This window comes from Mustelus asterias, chromosome 17 (assembly GCF_964213995.1).
Source record: "Mustelus asterias chromosome 17, sMusAst1.hap1.1, whole genome shotgun sequence".
NCBI lineage: Eukaryota > Metazoa > Chordata > Chondrichthyes > Carcharhiniformes > Triakidae > Mustelus > Mustelus asterias.
The window spans coordinates 12,196,892-12,214,361 of NC_135817.1; the positions used below are offsets into that span (position 1 = coordinate 12,196,892).

General features: G+C 45.5%; 1 protein-coding gene across 6 annotated transcripts in view; it reads left to right on the forward strand.

Moving 5' to 3' along the window:
* The window catches only part of mcf2la (mcf.2 cell line derived transforming sequence-like a), a 170,556-nt gene that overhangs the window by 102,440 nt on the left and 50,646 nt on the right, over window positions 1–17,470 (forward strand). For all 6 annotated transcript variants that reach the window (XM_078232301.1, XM_078232300.1, XM_078232302.1 and 3 more), the window contains 3 exons: window positions 1,770–1,858; window positions 11,697–11,773; window positions 14,274–14,340. In XM_078232301.1, coding sequence (XP_078088427.1) covers window positions 1,770–1,858; window positions 11,697–11,773; window positions 14,274–14,340 — 233 coding nt within the window. The remainder of the gene's footprint in view (window positions 1–1,769; window positions 1,859–11,696; window positions 11,774–14,273; window positions 14,341–17,470) is intronic.

Below are 17,470 nucleotides of genomic sequence, written 5' to 3' on the forward strand. Positions count from 1 at the left end.
ATCAACCTAATCAAAGCCCTGCTCTGAAACCCCAAGGGAAACCTAAGTAAACAAAAATGCATTAACTCTGTTTAAATAAACACATCCCTAGCTAAAATCAGTCATTATCCTGCATTCTCAATATTTAAGCTGCCTGCTGCCCAGAAATATTGGCACTGTATAAAACAGAGATGACTTGCAAACATACTCCTTATAAGAAATGTGCTATAAATACATTTCTTAAAGGCACAGTATCATCACAGAAACTGTATAAATACATGTTCTTGTTGCAGATTCAGGTAGAAATGGACTCCAATTGTTACCTCACTAGCATTAGATTAAAATACATCCTTGGATGGGTAGACAAAACACAAGTTGGCCAAAATTGTGTATAAATTGAAATTAAATAGACAGGGTAAATAAAGGGACAAAAGTAGTGAGAGCTCTGGAGAACCTCAAAGTACATGCATGGCAACCCAGTAGCTTACATGTCACATGTCTCTTCAGGCATAAGAATCAAAGGACAAAAATGTTGGGACAGAAATTCAGAGGTGCTAGCAAATGGTAACAGCCCAGCACACTGACCCCCTCCCCCTCTCCTGTCTGCTGTGTGAGGATGAGATGAGGAGTTCTGTCCTCTTTTGTCACTCAACAGCACCATCAACATGTTTGCCAGGAGGTGCAATGAGCTTCAGGCCACAGTTTGGCAATTATTGGCACTGGATGTGCAAGCCTAGCACTGAGTCACTGCCAGTATACTGGCCGCAGATGGCATATAGTCATAATGTTTTACAGCACAGAAGGAGGCCATCCGGCCCATGTCTGCACCAACTATCAAGTACCCATGTATTCTAATCCCATTTGCCAGCACTTGGTCCGTAGCCTTGTCTGCAATGGCATTTCAAGTGCTCATCTAAATGCTTCAGTCTGTATGGCTCTGTCTGAATGACAACCGGAGGCTTAGACAGACAAACCCTATGGTCATTGGCCCGTATATGCAGCAGAATCTGGAGATATGCTTACTGGCGGGTTGGTAAGTGTACCAGTTCGGGTTAATGTCTGTTGATCACATTGGTTATCAAAACCACAAGGAATGTAAGAAAATCAGTTATGAAGTGGCTGAGATGATCTTTTTATAATCCCACTGTGCTCTGTCCATAACTATCTGTCTGTTAATCACTGCTGCCTTGTCCCCTCCTGCTCAAGGTATATATACCAGCAGTCAGTTCACTTTATTCATTACACTTCCATGTTGTTTGGAATTAAATGAATCAACCAGTGACTGCACCAATTTACCTCGTAACAATCATCATTGCCACCTCTTCATGACCAGGATTTCCTAGTTTGACACTCCCAATGGAGTGGTTCAGGTTTGCTGTCTTGTTGATTAAGCAAATCATTATACCTTTGGAAGGTTACTGCGATTGGTGGTTCCTTTGAGTGATTCTACTGCTGGTTGGTTGGTATTCCAGGTTAGTTTACCAATGAATAGTTAACCAGGCTGGTTTACCAATGAATAGTTAACCAGGCTCGTTTACCAGTGGATAGCAACCCAGGTTAGTTTACCAATGGATAATTAGCCAGGTTAGTTCTGCAATGGATAGTTACCCAGGTCAGGTTCATTTACAATAAATAAGCTAACCAGGTTAGTTTACCAATGGATAGTTAGCCAGCTTGGTTAGTTTACCAATGAATAGCATTGCTGAGAACAACAAGCTGGTTCCCATTGAAAATGTGTTTTTTGTAAGAACAGTCTGAAGTTTTGTTTGACTTGTATTTTTATCTTTCAGATCACAGGAAAGGACAAGATCCCAACTTCAGCCACAAAGCAAACGTGACTCAGATTAATCTGTTCAAAAAGAACAAAAGTCTTTCAAAGGTACACCCCTGAATTTCAAAACCAAAGAGCATTGTTAGCTTTGAGCTGTGTGTTACTGGGCCAGTGCTGCTGCATTTCATTCGCAATGCTGATAGATACCCATCACAAATTAGTTGACTGGTTTTGGTTGGGCACCAATGGTTTTCTGGCCAGCCACCTCACTTGGCTGTATTCCCATGACCTCCCAGACATTATGGCTGCTTGGAGTGGTCATTGAACCATTTACATGGAAGTGAACAACTGGAAAAGTGCATTATCCTTTTTGAATCTCACTTCCTCCTGCTCAACTGTTTAAGGAATGGATGATAGGGATGCAAAATCTGTAGGGAAGTCTTGTCCTCAGCAGGTAGCAGATGATAACAGAAATCAACAGTAAGGGGGTCGGACAGGCGTTTTTGCGGACGCAGACAGGAGTCTCGGATGGTAGTCTGCCTCCCTGGTGCCGGGATCCGGGATGTCTCTGGTCGCGTCCCAGGAATCCTGAGGGGAGAGGGAGAGGAGCCAGAGGTTGTGGTACATATTGGTACCGCTGACATATGTAGGAAGAGGGAAGGGGTCATGAAAAGAGAATATAGGGAGTTAGGTAGACAGTTGAGAAGGAGGAACGCAAAGGTAGTAATCTCAGGATTGCTGCCTGTGCCACGGGAAAGTGAGAGCAAGAATGGAGAGAGGTGGAGGATGAATGTGTGGCTGAGGGACTGGAGCAGGGGGCAGGGATTCGGGTTCCTGGATCATTGGGACCTCTTCAGGGGCAGGTGAGATCTGTATAAAAAAGACGAGTAGCACTTGAAGCCCAGGGGGACCAATATCCTGGCAGGAAGGTTGGCTAAGGCTACTGGAGAGACTTTAAACTAGAAAGGTTTGGGGGAGGGAATCATGATGAGGTGACTGGGAGCGAGGAGGGTAGCCCACAAATAGAGGAGGATTGTAGACCGCGTAAGAGGGAGAATAGACGGGTGATGGAGAAGGGGAGAGCTCAGACCAATGGTTTGAGATGTGTCTATTTTAATGCCAGGAGTGTAGTAAATAAAGTGGATGAGCTTAGAGTGTGGATCGACGCTTGGAAGTGTGATGTGGTGGCCATTACAGAGATTTGGGGACAGGGACAGGACTGGATACTTCAGGTGCCGGGTTTCAGATGTTTCAGAAAGGACAGAGGGAGGCAGAAGAGGGGGGGGAGTGGCACTGCTGATCAGGGATAGTGTCACAGCTGTAGAGAAGGTGGACGCCATGGAGGGGTTGTCTACGGAGTCTCTGTGGGTGGAAGTTTGGAGCGGGAAGGGGTCGATAACTTTGCTGGGTGTTTTCTATAGGCCGCCCAATAGTAACAGGGCTGTTGAGGAGCAGATAGGGAAACAGATCCTGGAGAGATGTAGTAATAACAGGGTTGTCGTGATGGGAGACTTTAATTTTCCTCGGGTAAGGGGTTTGGATGGGGAGGAGTTTGTGAGGTGTGTTCAGGAGGGTTTCCTGACACAGCATGTGGATAAACCTACAAGAGGAGAGGCTGTACTCGATCTGGTACTGGCTAATGAGCCTGGACAGGTGTTGGATCTCTCAGTGGGGGAGCATCTTGGGGATAGTGATCATAACTCTATCTCCTTTACACTAACATTGGAAAGAGATAGGATCAGGCAAGCTAAGAAAGTGTTTATCTGGAGTAAGGGGAAATATGAAGCTATCAGGCAGGAGATTAGAGGTGTAAATTGGAAGGAGGTATTCTCGAGGGAAAGTACCGAAGTAAGGTGGCAGATTTTCAAGGAATGTTTGTCTGGAGTTCTACATGACAATGTTCCGATGAGACAGGGAGGTTTGGGTAGGTTATGGGAACCGTGGTGCACGAAAGCTGTGCTGAACCTAGTCAAAAGGAAAAGGAAAGCGTACAATAGGTTCAGAGAGCTAGGCGATGATGGGGATCTAGATGAGTATACGGCTTGTAGGAAGGGACTTAAGAAGGAAATTAGGAGAGCCAGAAGGGGTCATGAGAAGGCCTTGGCAGGTAAGATTAAGGAGAACCCCAAGGCGTTCTATAAATATGTGAAGAGGAAAAGGATGAGATGTGAAGGAATAGGACCTATAAAATGTGAAGGTGAGAAAGTCTGTACGGAACCGGAAGAAATAGCAGAGGTGCTTAATGAATACTTTACCTCGGTATTCACGGTGAAAAAAGACCTGGGTGGTTGTACTACAGGATTGAGGCGGACTGAGAAGATTAAGTTTGTCGACATTAAGAAAGAGGATGTGTTGGAAATTTTGAATAGCATCAAGATAGATAAGTCGCCGGGTCCGGATGGGATGTACCCCAGGTTACTGTGGGAGGCGAGGGAAGAGATTGCAGAGCCTCTGACAATGATCTTTGCGTCGTCGATGGAGATGGGAGAGGTTCCGGAGGTTTGGAGGATTGCGGATGTGGTTCCTATATTCAAGAAAGGGAATAGGGATAGCCCAGGAAATTACCGACCGGTGAGTCTAACCTCAGTGGTTGGTAAGTTGATGGAGAAGATCCTGAGGGACAGGATTTATGAACATTTAGAGAAGTTTAGTATGCTCAAAAGTAGTCAGCACGGCTTTGTCAAAGGCAAATCGTGCCTTACGAGCCTGGTGGAGTTCTTTGAAAATGTGACTAAATACGTTGATGAAGGAAAAGCGGTAGATGTGGTTTACATGGACTTCAGCAAGGCGTTCGATAAGGTCCCCCATGCAAGACTTCTCGAGAAAGTGAGAGGGCATGGGATCCAAGGGGCTGTTGCCTTGTGGATCCAGAACTGGCTTGCCTGCAGAAGGCAGAGAGTGATTGTAGATGGGTCTTTTTCTGAATGGAGGTCGGTCACCAGTGGAGTGCCCCAGGGATCTGTTCTGGGACCCTTGCTGTTTGTCATTTTCATAAATGACCTGGATGAGGAAGTGGAGGGATGGGTTGGTAAGTTTGCCGATGACACGAAGGTTGGTGGTGTTGTGGATAGTTTGGAGGGATGTCAGAAGCTGCAGCGTGACATAGATAGGATGCAAGACTGGGCAGAGAAGTGGCAAATGGACTCCAACCCGGATAAATGTGTAGTGGTACATTCTGGCAGGTCAAATGGGATGAAGGAGTATAATATCAAGGGTAAGATTCTTAGCAGTGTAGAGTATCAGAAGGACCTTGGGGTCCGGGTCCATAGGACTCTAAAATCGGCCCTGCAGGTAGAGGAGGTGGTTAAGAAGGCGTATGGTGTGCTGGCCTTTGTCAATCGAGGCATTGAGTTTAGGAGTCGGGAGATAATGATGCAGCTTTATAAGACCTCGTCAGACCCCACTTGGAGTACTGTGCTCAGCTCTGGTCGCCTCATTACAGGAAGGATGTAGAAATTATTGAAAGGGTGCAGAGAAGATTTACAAGGATGTTGCCTGGATTGGTTGGCATACCTTATGAGGATAGGTTGAGGGAGCTCTGTCTTTTCTCCTTGGAGAGATGAAGGATGAGAGGTGACTTGATAGAGGTGTACAAGATGTTGAGAGGTATAGATCGGGTGGATTCTCGGAGGCTTTTTCCCAGGGCTTAAATAGCTGCTACAAGAGAACACAGGTTTAAGGTGCTGGGGAGTAGGTACAGAGGAGATGTCAGGGGTCAGTTTTTCACACAGAGGGTGGTGTGTGAGTGGAATCGGCTGCCGTCAATGGTGGTGGAGGCGAACTCGATAGGGTCTTTTAAGAGACTTCTGGATGAGTGCATGGGACTTAATAGGATGGAGGGTTATAGGTAAGCCTATATATAAGCCTAGGTAGGTAGGGACATGACCGGCGCAACTTGTGGGCTGAAGGGTCTGTTTGTGCTGTAGTTTTTCTATGTTATATGTTTAATTTAACACAAGGTGAAGGGAGATGTAAAAGTCAGGATCCTTAATATTCTGTAGTGGGTGATTTTTGTGGTCACCGCTGTCACATTTTGGACTGGAGCACAAACAAGGTGGTGCAGTTCAAATGACCACTCCAAGCAGCCATGATGACTTAGTGCCAATTTACGGCTATTCCAGTGGATCCAATCTCTGAGCAGCCAAACTGCCTCAGCAGAAACAGGCAGGAGCCACTTCAGTGGATTCCAATTGCCAGCAAATGAGGGAGCTACAACCCTGAACACCTGCATTGTCTCAATCCACATTACTAATCCCTGCTCTTTGGCACAAACGGCAGCTGCTGTAAGATATGACGAGATTGTTTCAATGATATCTAAAGATCCTTGGATACTCTCAGGCAAAACAGCAAAATGTTTGGGGAAGCACCTTGCTTGTATGAAATGGTGTTTCTTTTTGCTGCTTAGCCAGTTTGTAGTTAGATCATTGGAAGACTCCTGCACAGAAATAGGCCATTCAGCCTGTTGGTTCCATAACGGCTCTGTGCAAGAGTGGCTTAGCTAGTCCCACTCTTTCCCCGTAAACCTGCACATTTTTCTTCTTTAGGTGCTTATTGGAATTTCTCTGAAAGCTACAATTGAATCTGCCTCCGTCATTTTCAGACTTGCATTCCAAATCCTGAGATTAGGTTGGAAGAGAAAAGGGAGGATTCCCAACTGTTCTCCAGCCTGACCCTCTCTGATGTTATGTGTCCATTAACTGCCGGGGTACATGGTGCCTGTAATGTCCTAACTATGTCAGGGGTTGTAGGTTTGTTTTTAAAAAAAGATGTGGTTTGCACATGTTGATTCAAAGTAATACAGAACAGGTTTATTTAAAAATGTCTGCACAGAAGAGGAAATGAAATTAAGACAGAAGCCTGTGAAGCACCCTAATGACATCACTATCAAATCACGTGACTGACGCTTAAAGCAATCATGCAGCCACTTAAATATATAATAATGCTGTCTTCCAATGGTGTCAGTAGCAGCACATCCTCCTCTGCTGGCCACCTACCTCCTGTTTTAGGTGTCACTTTCTCCTGTGAGAAGAGTGCCAGTGGGTTCATCTGTGCCCAGTCTAAGGGTTTTCAAGATGTATGAGGCAGCTTAGCTTCATATGCATGACAAGAGAAAGTAGCAGGAGATGTAGCTGTGAGGGAAAGGATTGTGAGCTCAGTAGGAAGTACTGAGGGTTTGAAGCGAAGCAGAGGTGTTCCCTGCTGACTGTAGGAGGCAATGGGCAACGAGGAAGAGGGATTGGCTCCACTGGTGAAGTAGGACCAGTAAGAAGTCTCTCAACACCAGGTTAAATTCCAACAGGTTTATTTGGTAGCAAAAGCCACTAGCGTTCGGAGCGCTGCTCCTTCGTCAGGTGAGTGGGAGTTCTGTTCACAAACAGGGCATATAAAGACACAAACTCAATTTACAGAATAATGATTGGAATGCGAGTCTTTACAGGTAATCAAGTCTTAAAGGTACAGACAATGTGAGTGGAGAGAGGGTTAAGCACAGGTTAAAGAGATGTGTATTGTCTCCAGACAGGACAGTTAGTGAGATTTTGCAAGTCCAGGCAAGTCATGGGGGTTACAGACAGTCTGACATGAACCCAAGATCCCGGTTGAGGCCGTCCTCATGTGTGCAGAACTTGGCTATCAGTCCCTGCTCAGCGACTCTGCGCTGTCACGTGTCGTGAAGGCCGCCTTGGAGAACGCTTACCCGAAGATCAGAGGCCGAATGCCCGTGACCACTGAAGTGCTCCCCCACAGGAAGAGAACAGTCTTGCCTGGTGATTGTCGAGCAGTGTTCATTCACCCGTTGTCGTAGCGTCTGCATGGTCTCCCCAATGTACCATGCCTCGGGACATCCTTTCCTGCAGCGTATCAGGTAGACGACGGTGGCCGAGTTGCAAGAGTAGGTACCGTGTACCTGGTGGATGGTGTTCTCACGTGAGATGATGGCATCCGTGTTGATGATCCGGCATGTCTTGCAGAGGTTGCTGTGGCAGGGTTGTGAAGAAGGGAAAGGGTTAATGTATTTTGTACCTAAAAGGTTGAACTTTGTACTTGGAATGTATCACAAACATAACCCTTCATTGTGGCTAATCTCCCCAGGTTGAGACTGCTTCTGACATCAATACAAGTTATTCATTCTTTAACTTTTATTCTTATAACGATAGACAGTCAAATGTAAATGTGTTTGTAAAGTCTTACCTTTTTGACAAGCTTGTGTGTGGTTTGAACAACGAGAGCAGCTACAAGATGTGGAGTGCGATAACAGCCGTTTGAAGGAGGACTCCCGCTGCGGCAGCTGTATTCACGCCGGTCACTTCAAAGGGAAAGCCGCGGGAAGAGCAGGAAACCAAAGACTGCTTTGTGACCTAAGAATGCCAGATACACTCTGGTTTATTGTCAGAAGCTGCCGGATGCATCATGCTTCGTGACATGAAATGCCAGATACACTCTGGTTTATGGTCAGAGGCTGCCGGATGCACCATGCTTTGTAACCAGAAGCTGTTAAATGTACTTTTGATTCGTGACTGGTCTGGAGTTTGCTTTGTGACTAGTATTAGAAGCCTTGCTGTATAAATATCCCCACTTTCTTGTGTTCAGGGAGAACTTTGGCTTTCCGTTTTCAGGGGTCAGGTTCTCCCACAAGCTTGGGAGAATAAAGCCTTACTGTATTTTGACTCAGACTAGTCTGAGGTATTTTTTAGCTACAACAGTTGTGTGGTGTCGTGGTCACTGTTCTCCTGAAGGCTGGGTAGTTTGCTGCGGACAATGGTCTGTTTGAGGTTGTGCGGTTGTTTGAAGGCAAGAAGTGGGGGTGTGGGGATGGCCTTGGCAAGATGTTCGTCTTCATCAATGACATGTTGAAGGCTCCGGAGGAGATGCCGTAGCTTCTCCGCTCTGGGGAAGTACTGGACGACGAAGGATCTGCTCAGATGAGGAGGATCGCAACAGACACCTCTAGACGCTGAAAGATGCCCTCCTAAGAACAGGATATGGCGCTCGACTCATCGATCGACAGTTCCGACACGCCACAGCGAAAAACCACACCGACCTCCTCAAGACAAACACGGGACACGGTGGACAGAGTACCCTTCGTCATCCAGTACTTCCCCAGAGCGGAGAAGCTGCGACATCTTCTCCGGAGCCTTCAACATGTCATTGATGAAAACGAGCATCTCACCAAGCCCATCCCCACACCCCCACTTCTTGCCTTCAAACAACCGCACAACCTCAAACAGACCATTGTCCGCAGCAAACTACCCAGCCTTCAGGAGAACAGTGACCACGACACCACACAACCCTGCCACAGCAACCTCTGCAAGATGTGCCTGATCATCAACACGGATGCCATCATCTCACGTGAGAACACCATCCACCAGGTACATGGTACATACTCTTGCAACTCGGCCAACGTTGTCTACCAGATACGCTGCAGGAAAGGATGTCCCGAGGCATGGTACATTGGGGAAACCATGCAGACGCTACGACAACGGATGAATGAACACCGCTCGACAATCACCAGGCAAGACTGTTCTCTTCCTGTTGGGGAACACTTCAGTGGTCACGGGCATTCGGCCTCTGATCTTCGGGTAAGCATTCTCCCAGGTGGCCTTCATGACACACGACAGCGCAGAGTCGCTGAGCAGAGACTGATAGCCAAGTTCCGCACACATGAGGACGGCCTCAACCGGGATCTTGGGTTCATGTCACACTATCTGTAACCCCCACGACTTGTCTGGACTTGCAAAATCTCACTAACTGTCCTGGCTGGAGACAATACACATCTCTTTAACCTGTGCTTAACCCTCTCTCCACTCACATTGTCTGTACCTTTAAGACTTGGTTAGCTGTAAAGACTCGCATTCCAATCATTATTTTGTAAATTGAGTTTGTGTCTTTATATGCCCTGTTTGTGAACAGAACTCCCACTCACCTGACGAAGGAGCAGCGCTCCGAACGCTAGTGGTTTGTGTTATCAAATAAACCTGTTGGACTTTAACCTGGTGTTGTGAGACTTCTTACTGTGTTCACCCCAGTCCAACGCCGGCATCTCCACATCATCTCTTGATGTTGGCAGATTTGAAGTGGAACCCATTGGCCCTGTGTTGGGATGAGGGCCTCCTTTCTGCTGCTCTCTTATCCAATCAGTATTCTCCCCACTGCTTGACATGATCCCATCATATTGCTCCGAATCAGTTTGTAGTTGCAGTCCGATGCTGCTGGTTGCTTTCACTCATTGAACAAAGCACCACTCCACAAGGTGCTGAGCCTCCCTTTAGAATATTTTGAGAGTTTATTTATTAGTGTCAAAAGTAGGCTTACATTAACACTGCAGTGAAGTTACTGCTTTGCCAGATGTTCCACTCTCTCAATCATTAAGCTGCCCCGGCAGCTCATCACATTCATTTATGTGAGGTTGAACCATGGAAATTATAGAGGTCCCTTGCCAGCTCCCTCAGCTGTGCCCACCTCCCTCTGTACCCATCGTAAGCTTGATATACCCCCCTGGCAAAAGTGGAAATTTGTGGAATTCTTCTTCGAGTAGAATTCCATAGGGTAAGCAGTGGTTGGTGAGTAAGTTTCATAGCAAGTGCATTTAACTGGTCAAAATGTTATGGACACAATGCAATGGACCAAATTATTGAAAATGGTAGAAATTCAGTGTGTGAAAGTGATGCCATATCCACTGTTAAATCTGCCATGTACCACAAATGGGCAGATTAGTACCTACAGGAGAAAGGGGATGCAGACAAAAGAGTAGGAGGAGACCAATTGGCCACTCGAGTGTGCTCCACCATTTAATAAGGTCATGACTGTTCCAATTATGACCTCAACTCCACATTCTTATCCAACCACCACTCTTTCCGCCCCCCCCCCCCCTCCCCGCCCGATAATCTTTGACTCCATTGTTAGTCAAGAATCTATCTACCTTTTGCCTTAAAAATATTCATTAACCCTGCCTCCACCACTCTCTGGGGAAGAAAGTTCCAAAGATTGACTAACGTCTGAGAGAAAAAGTTTCTCCTCATCTCCATCACAAATGGGAGACCCCTTATTTTCAAACTGTGTCCCCTGGTTTTATTCTCTCCCACACAGGGTAACATCCTTTCAGCATCCTCCATGTCAAATCCCCTCAGGATCTTATATGTTTCAAAAAGATCACCTCTCATTCTTCTAAACTCCAATGAGTACAAGCCCAACCTTTCCTCATAAGATAACAAATCCCTCAGTCCAGGTATTGGTTGAATGGACCTTCTCTGAACTTCTTCTAAAACAATTATATCCTTTCTGAAATAAGAAAACCAAAACTGTATGCAGTACTCCTAGATGTGGTCTCACCAGGAGAGTCTGCTTCCTTTTAGCTAACCAATCCTCTGCCCATGCTAATATGCTACCCCTTACACCATGAACTCCTATTTTGTGTAGTAATCTTGGATTTGGCACCTTGTCAAATGCCTTCTGGAAATCAAACTATAGCACATCTACAGGTTCCCCTTTATCCACATTGTTTGTTATGTAACTACTTTACTCAGAACACCAGGTTACAGTCCAACAGGTTTATTTGGAATCACGAGCTTTCGGCACGCTGCTCCTTCATCAGATGAGTTGAATTCCTGATGAATCCGAAAGCTTCTGATTCCAAATAAACCTGTTGGACTTTAACCTGGTGTTGTGAGACCTCTTACTGTGCTTACCCCAGTCCAACATCGGCATCTCACATCATACTTTATTCAGAGAAAACACATGTTACTGATCAGGGTGAACCACTCTCATCTTAATGCAATTTTTACATCTACTGTTGGCCCTGATTGGTATCCAGCTGGAAGATTTTATTCTCATCTTCATTAGCGTATATAGTATTCTGAGGCATTGTAATGTGGCATTATGCTCCTGTCTTTGACATTCATTGACACTGCAGTCAATTTGCTGAATTCTGAAGTTTTCCTTCTCACTGCAGATTGAGATGAAAGAACATGGTGAGGGAAGGAAATGTTCCTCCTCTGACGATGAGGAGAACCTTGCAGTGTTAAGAAGGTGAGAGTAACAACTTGTATTAGTAAGGGGTGAAGATAGATAGAACAGTACAGCACGGTACAGGCCCTTCGGCCCTCGATGTTGTGCCGAGCTTAGTCCGAAACCAAGATCAAGCTATCCCACTCCCTATCATTCTGGTGTGCTCCATGTGCCTATCCAATAACCACTTGAAAGTTCCTAAAGTGTCCGACTCCACTATCACAGCAGGCAGTCCATTCCACACCCCAACCACTCTCTGAGTAAAGAACCTACCTCGGACATCCTTCCTATATCTCCCACCATGAACCTTATAGTTATGCCCCCTAGTAACAGCTACATCCACCCGAGGAAATAGTCTCTGAACGTCCACTCTATCTATCCCCCTTATCTTATAAACCTCTATTAAGTCGCCCCTCATCCTCCTCCGCTCCAGAGAGAACAGCCCTAGCTCCCTCAACCTTTCCTCATAAGACCTATCCTTCAAACCAGGCAGCATCCTGGTAAATCTCCTCTGCACTCTCTTCAATGCTTCCACATCCTTCGTATAGTGAGGTGACCAGAACTGCACACACTATTCCAAGTGTGGTCTCACCAAGGTCCTGTACAGTTGCAGCATAACCCCACGGTTATTAAACTCAAACCCCCTGTGAATAAACGCTAACACACTATAGGTCTTCTTCACGGCTCTATCCACTTGAGTGGCAACCTTCGGAGATCTGTGGATATGAACCCCAAGATCTCTGTTCCTCCACATTCCTCAGAACCCTGCCATTGACCCTGTAATCTGCATTGTGGTTTCTACTGGAAGAACCCCAGACAGAGGAGCCTCGAAATCAGAAACCATCTGAAAGACTTGATTTGTGATGGACTGTATGTGTTAAATGGTTAATTGTTGGGGACTGAATAAATGAATTATTTTAAATTGTATAAAAGACTTAGAGGGAGAGGGATGTGGTGTTTGTCCCCTTTAAGGGTGATAGTACAAAGATGCGAAGTAATGAAAGGAAACACTGTACATCTCTGCTCTATCACCTATCCTACAAGCTGTTCGCCACGAGTCTATCAATTTCCCTTAAACCCTGTCTATTTTGTTTTCCACCACACAGGCAACTTGACATCCATATTCTATCACTGTTGTTTTTATTTTATGGGCTTTAACTTTGATGGCGAGCCTGTAATGTAGCACTTTTATCAAATGCTTTTTGGAAGTCTGTACACACAAAATCACTGCTTGACCCTCCAGGCTAACTCCTCAGGAAATTTAGTAAAGTTAGTGAAACAACATTCACCTTTAACAAATTCAGCTGGACGAGAACCTGAAAGTTTTTCACCTCCAACATGGAAGTAGCTGAGTCCAGATCTGATGAATGAATTGTTTTGAGGGTTGTTTCAGTGAATTTGGGGTGTACCCAGGGTACTGTCTGACCTGCCTCAGCAAATGTGAAGAGAGGGATGGAATACGGGCAAAGCTGGCTAGGCCAGCATTTATTGCCCATCCCTTATTGCCCTTGAGAATGTGGTGGTGTGAGACATCTTAGAAGCATCGAATCCCTACAAGTGCAGAAGGAAGTTATTTGGCCCATTGAGTCTGCACGCACTCCAAAAAAAAATCCCAACAGTCCCTCCTCTCTGCCCTAACCCCATGCATTTACCATGACTAATTCACCTAACCTACGCATTTTTGGACACAAGTGGTAATTCAGCACGACCAATCCACCTAACCCGCATATCTTTGGACTGTGGGAGGAAACCGGACCACCCGGAGGAAAACCCATGCAGACACAGGAAGAACATACAAACTCCACACAGGCAGTCACCCAAAACAGAATTGAACCTGGGTTCCTGGCGCTGCGAGGCAGCAGTGCTAACCACTGTGCCATCATGCCTTCTTGAACCGCTGTAGTCCATGTGGTGTAGGTACAGCCACAGCGCTGTTAGAAGTTTCAGGATTCTGATCCAGTAATAGCGAAGGTGTATGATTTGGGGGATCGTCCAAGTGGCAGTGTTCTCACATTCTACTGCCCTTGTCCTTCTAGATGGTAGATGTCGAGGGTTTGGAAGTGCTGTCGAATTTGAGTTCATTTGAAATCGATAATGATTGGAGTAATATAGTGGCAATCGGCTAATAATGGAAATTCTTGAGATCAGAATGTAGCAAGTTGAGGCTGTGTTCTCAGCATAATGAAAAGGGATTCGAGTGTTGATCTTTTAAGTTGTAGCGTTATAGAGCTGAATCTCTTATGAAGTAATGTTTGTGTAAGTGTCATCTTGGACAACAATGTGCTTTCTTACTGCTAGAATTCAAGGTTATTTTTATCAAGTGATGAGTATAGCTCTTAAACTTAGATAGTGCCTGACCACAATCAACACAAGAACAGTGCTTCACAAAGAATGAATTACCCTTTGAATTCCAGCCATTGTTGTCATGCAGGCAAAATAGTGCATCTTTTCACTGATTTATGTTGTTCTTGCTATCCCATTGTACATAAAGTGGGAAGATTATCTCTTTTTTTTTCCACAGTCATGTCATGAACGAGCTAATTGAAACAGAAAGGGCCTACGTGGAAGAACTACTTTGTGTGCTGGAGGTAGGTCATTTTTGCAATGAATGCTGCTGTCCTTAGTCTCATCATAGAATCTCTACAGTGCAAAAGGAGGCCGTTCGGCCCATCGAGCCTGCACTGAGAATCCCACGTATTTACCCTGCTAGTGCCCTGACACTAAGGGGCAATTTAGCATGACCTAACCTGCACATCTTTGGGGTGGGGGAGGAAACCAGAGCACCTGGAGGAAACCCACGCAAATAGAGGGAGAACATGCAAATGCCACACAGACAGTTACCCAAGGCTGGAATTGAACCCAGGTCCCTGGCGCTGTAAGGCAGCATTGCTAACCACTGTTGTTTCTCACTAAACAGCAAGAGTTAACTTGCAGTGAAGCAATCAGCTTGCTCTATTTTCCATCTTGCTACCTACAGCACCAACAACAGTACTTGCATTATATGGTGCTTTTAACATTATTGAACAACTTCACAGTTGCCATTATGAATCAGAATTTGACAACGAGTCATGTGAGGGGACATTAAGCCAGATGGCCAGAAGCTTTGTCAAGGAGGTAGATCATAGTATCCCTGCAGTGCAGAAGGAGGCCATTCGGCCCATTGAGTCTGCACCAACTCTCTGAAAGAGCATTTTATCCAGGCTCAGTCCCCCCGCCCCCACACCGCTACCTTATTCCCGTAACTCTGCACACATCTTTGGACACTTGAGAGCAATTTAGCATATTTAATTTAATAATTAATTTTATTTAATATTCAATTTAGCATGAGCAAACACATCTTTGCACTGTGGGAGGAAACTGGAGCACCCAGAGGAAACCCACACAGGCCACAAAGAGTAGGAGGTGTCATAAAGAAAGATAGTAGAAAGGTGGTGAGACTTTGAGAGGTATTCCAGTCAAAGGACCCATCAGTAACTGAAGACACAGCCACGAATGATGGAACAATGAAAATCGAACATGTGGTGGATTGGAGGAGGTTGTTGAGATAGAGAGGGACATGGAGACATTTGGAAACAATGAACTGAATTTTAAAATCGAGGCTTTGCATAAGTGGGAGCCAGAGTAGATTTGTGAACGTGGGGGGTGAATGTGAACAGGACTTGGATGTGAGGATATAGACAGTGGAGTTTTGGATTAAGTTGTATATAGCTGAGGTTTATGGTGGTTGGAAGATGCAAGGCCAGTCCAGAGTACCTTGGAATAATGAAATCTAGAGAGAAGCTCCTCATCCTTTTAAAGGTAGTCAAAGGAATAAGTCCTCGCTAAAAGCAAAATACTGCAGATGCTGGAAATCTGAAATCAAAACAGAAATAGTCAGCAAGTCAGGCAGCATCTGTGGTTAGAGACACAGACCTGTGGGGCGATGAACTTTCATCATCAGAATTGGAAAGATTTAGAGAAGGAACAGAGGCAGAGAAAAGGAGGACCCAGAGGAAAGAGCAAACAGGGAGAGTCTATGACATGTAGAAGCACAGGGGGTTAACTGATGAAAGGGTGACATAGGCTTGCATATACAATTCAAAATTTTCAGATGACACAAAACGTGAAAATGTTATGAGCCTTGAGGAGGAGTGTGAAGGACATCAAGGCTGGCGGAATGGGCGGACATGAGCCAGATGAAATTTAATGCTGTGAAATGTGAAGTGGCTCACTTTAGTGGGGAGAGTGGGGAATAAAGGATATAAGAGTTATTCTAAAGAAGGTGCAGCAACTGAGAGACCTGGAAGTATATGTTTACAAATTGCTGAAGATGGCCAGGCAGATTGAGCAAGTGATTAAAAAGACATCCAGAATCCCGGGTTTATAGGGGAGGCATTGAGTATAAAAGCAAAGACAGGTGAAGAGAAACTGATCTTTTATTGTATTTGGGGCGGCATGGTGGCACAGTGGTTAGCACTGCTGCCTCACAGTGCCAGGGACCTGGGTTCAATTCCCGGTTTAGGCCACTGTCTGTGCGGAGTCTGCATGTTCTCCCCATGTCTGCATGGGTTTCCTACAGGCACTCCAGTTTCCTATCAGAGTCCGAAAGATGTGCTGGTTAGGTGCATTGGTCATACTAAATTCTCCCTCAGTGTACCCGAACAGGCACCGCATTTGATTTGATTTATTATTGTCACATGTATTGGTATACAGTGAAAAGTATTGTTCCTTGCACGGTATAAAACAAAGCATACCATTCATAGAGAAGGAAAGAGTGCAGAATGTAGTGTTACAGTCATAGCTAGGGTGTAGAGAAAAATCAACTTAGCGCGAGGTAGGCCCATTCAAAAGTCTGATGGCAGCAGGGAAGAAGCTGCTCTTGAGTCAGTTGGTATCTTTTTCCTGGCAGAAGAAGGTGGAAGAGAGAATGTCCAGGGTGCGTGGGGTCCTTAATTATGCTGGCTGCTTTGCCGAGGCAGCGGGAACTGTAGACAAAGTCAATGGATGGGAGGCTGGTTTGCGTGATGGATTGGGCTACGTTCACGACCTTTTGTAGTTCCTTGCGGTCTTGGGCAGAGCAGGAGCCATACCAAGCAGTAATACAACCAGAAAGAATGCTTTCTATGGTGCATCTGTAAAAGTTGTTGAGAATCGCAGCAGACATGCCAAGTTTCCTTGGTCTTCTGAGAAAGTAAAGATGTTGGTGGGCTTTCTTAAATATAGTGTCGGCATGGAGGGCACCGAAAAACCTGAAGCTCTTGACTATTTTTACTTCATCCCCATTGATGTAGACAGGAGCATGTTCTCCACTACGCTTCCTGAAGTTGATGACTATCTCCTTCGTTTTGTTGACATTGAGAGATTATTATCGTTGCACCAGATTCTCTATCTCTTTCCTGTACTCCATCTCGTTATTGTTTGAGATCCGACCCACTACAGTGAAAATCAAGTTGTAGGAGAATTTGGCCACACATTCATAGGTGTATAAGGAGCATCATAAGGGGCTGAGGAGACAACCTTGTGGGGCACAGGTGTTGTAGATGATCGTGGAGGAGGTGTTGTTGCCTATCCTTACTGATTGTGGTCTGTTGGTTAGGAAGTTCAGAATCCAATCGCAGAGGGAGGAGCAGAGGCCTAGGCCACACAGTTTGGAGATGGGTTTCATAGGAATAATGGTGTTGAAAGCTGAGCTGTAGTCGATAAATAGGAGTCTGACATGGATGTCTTTGTTATCTCGGT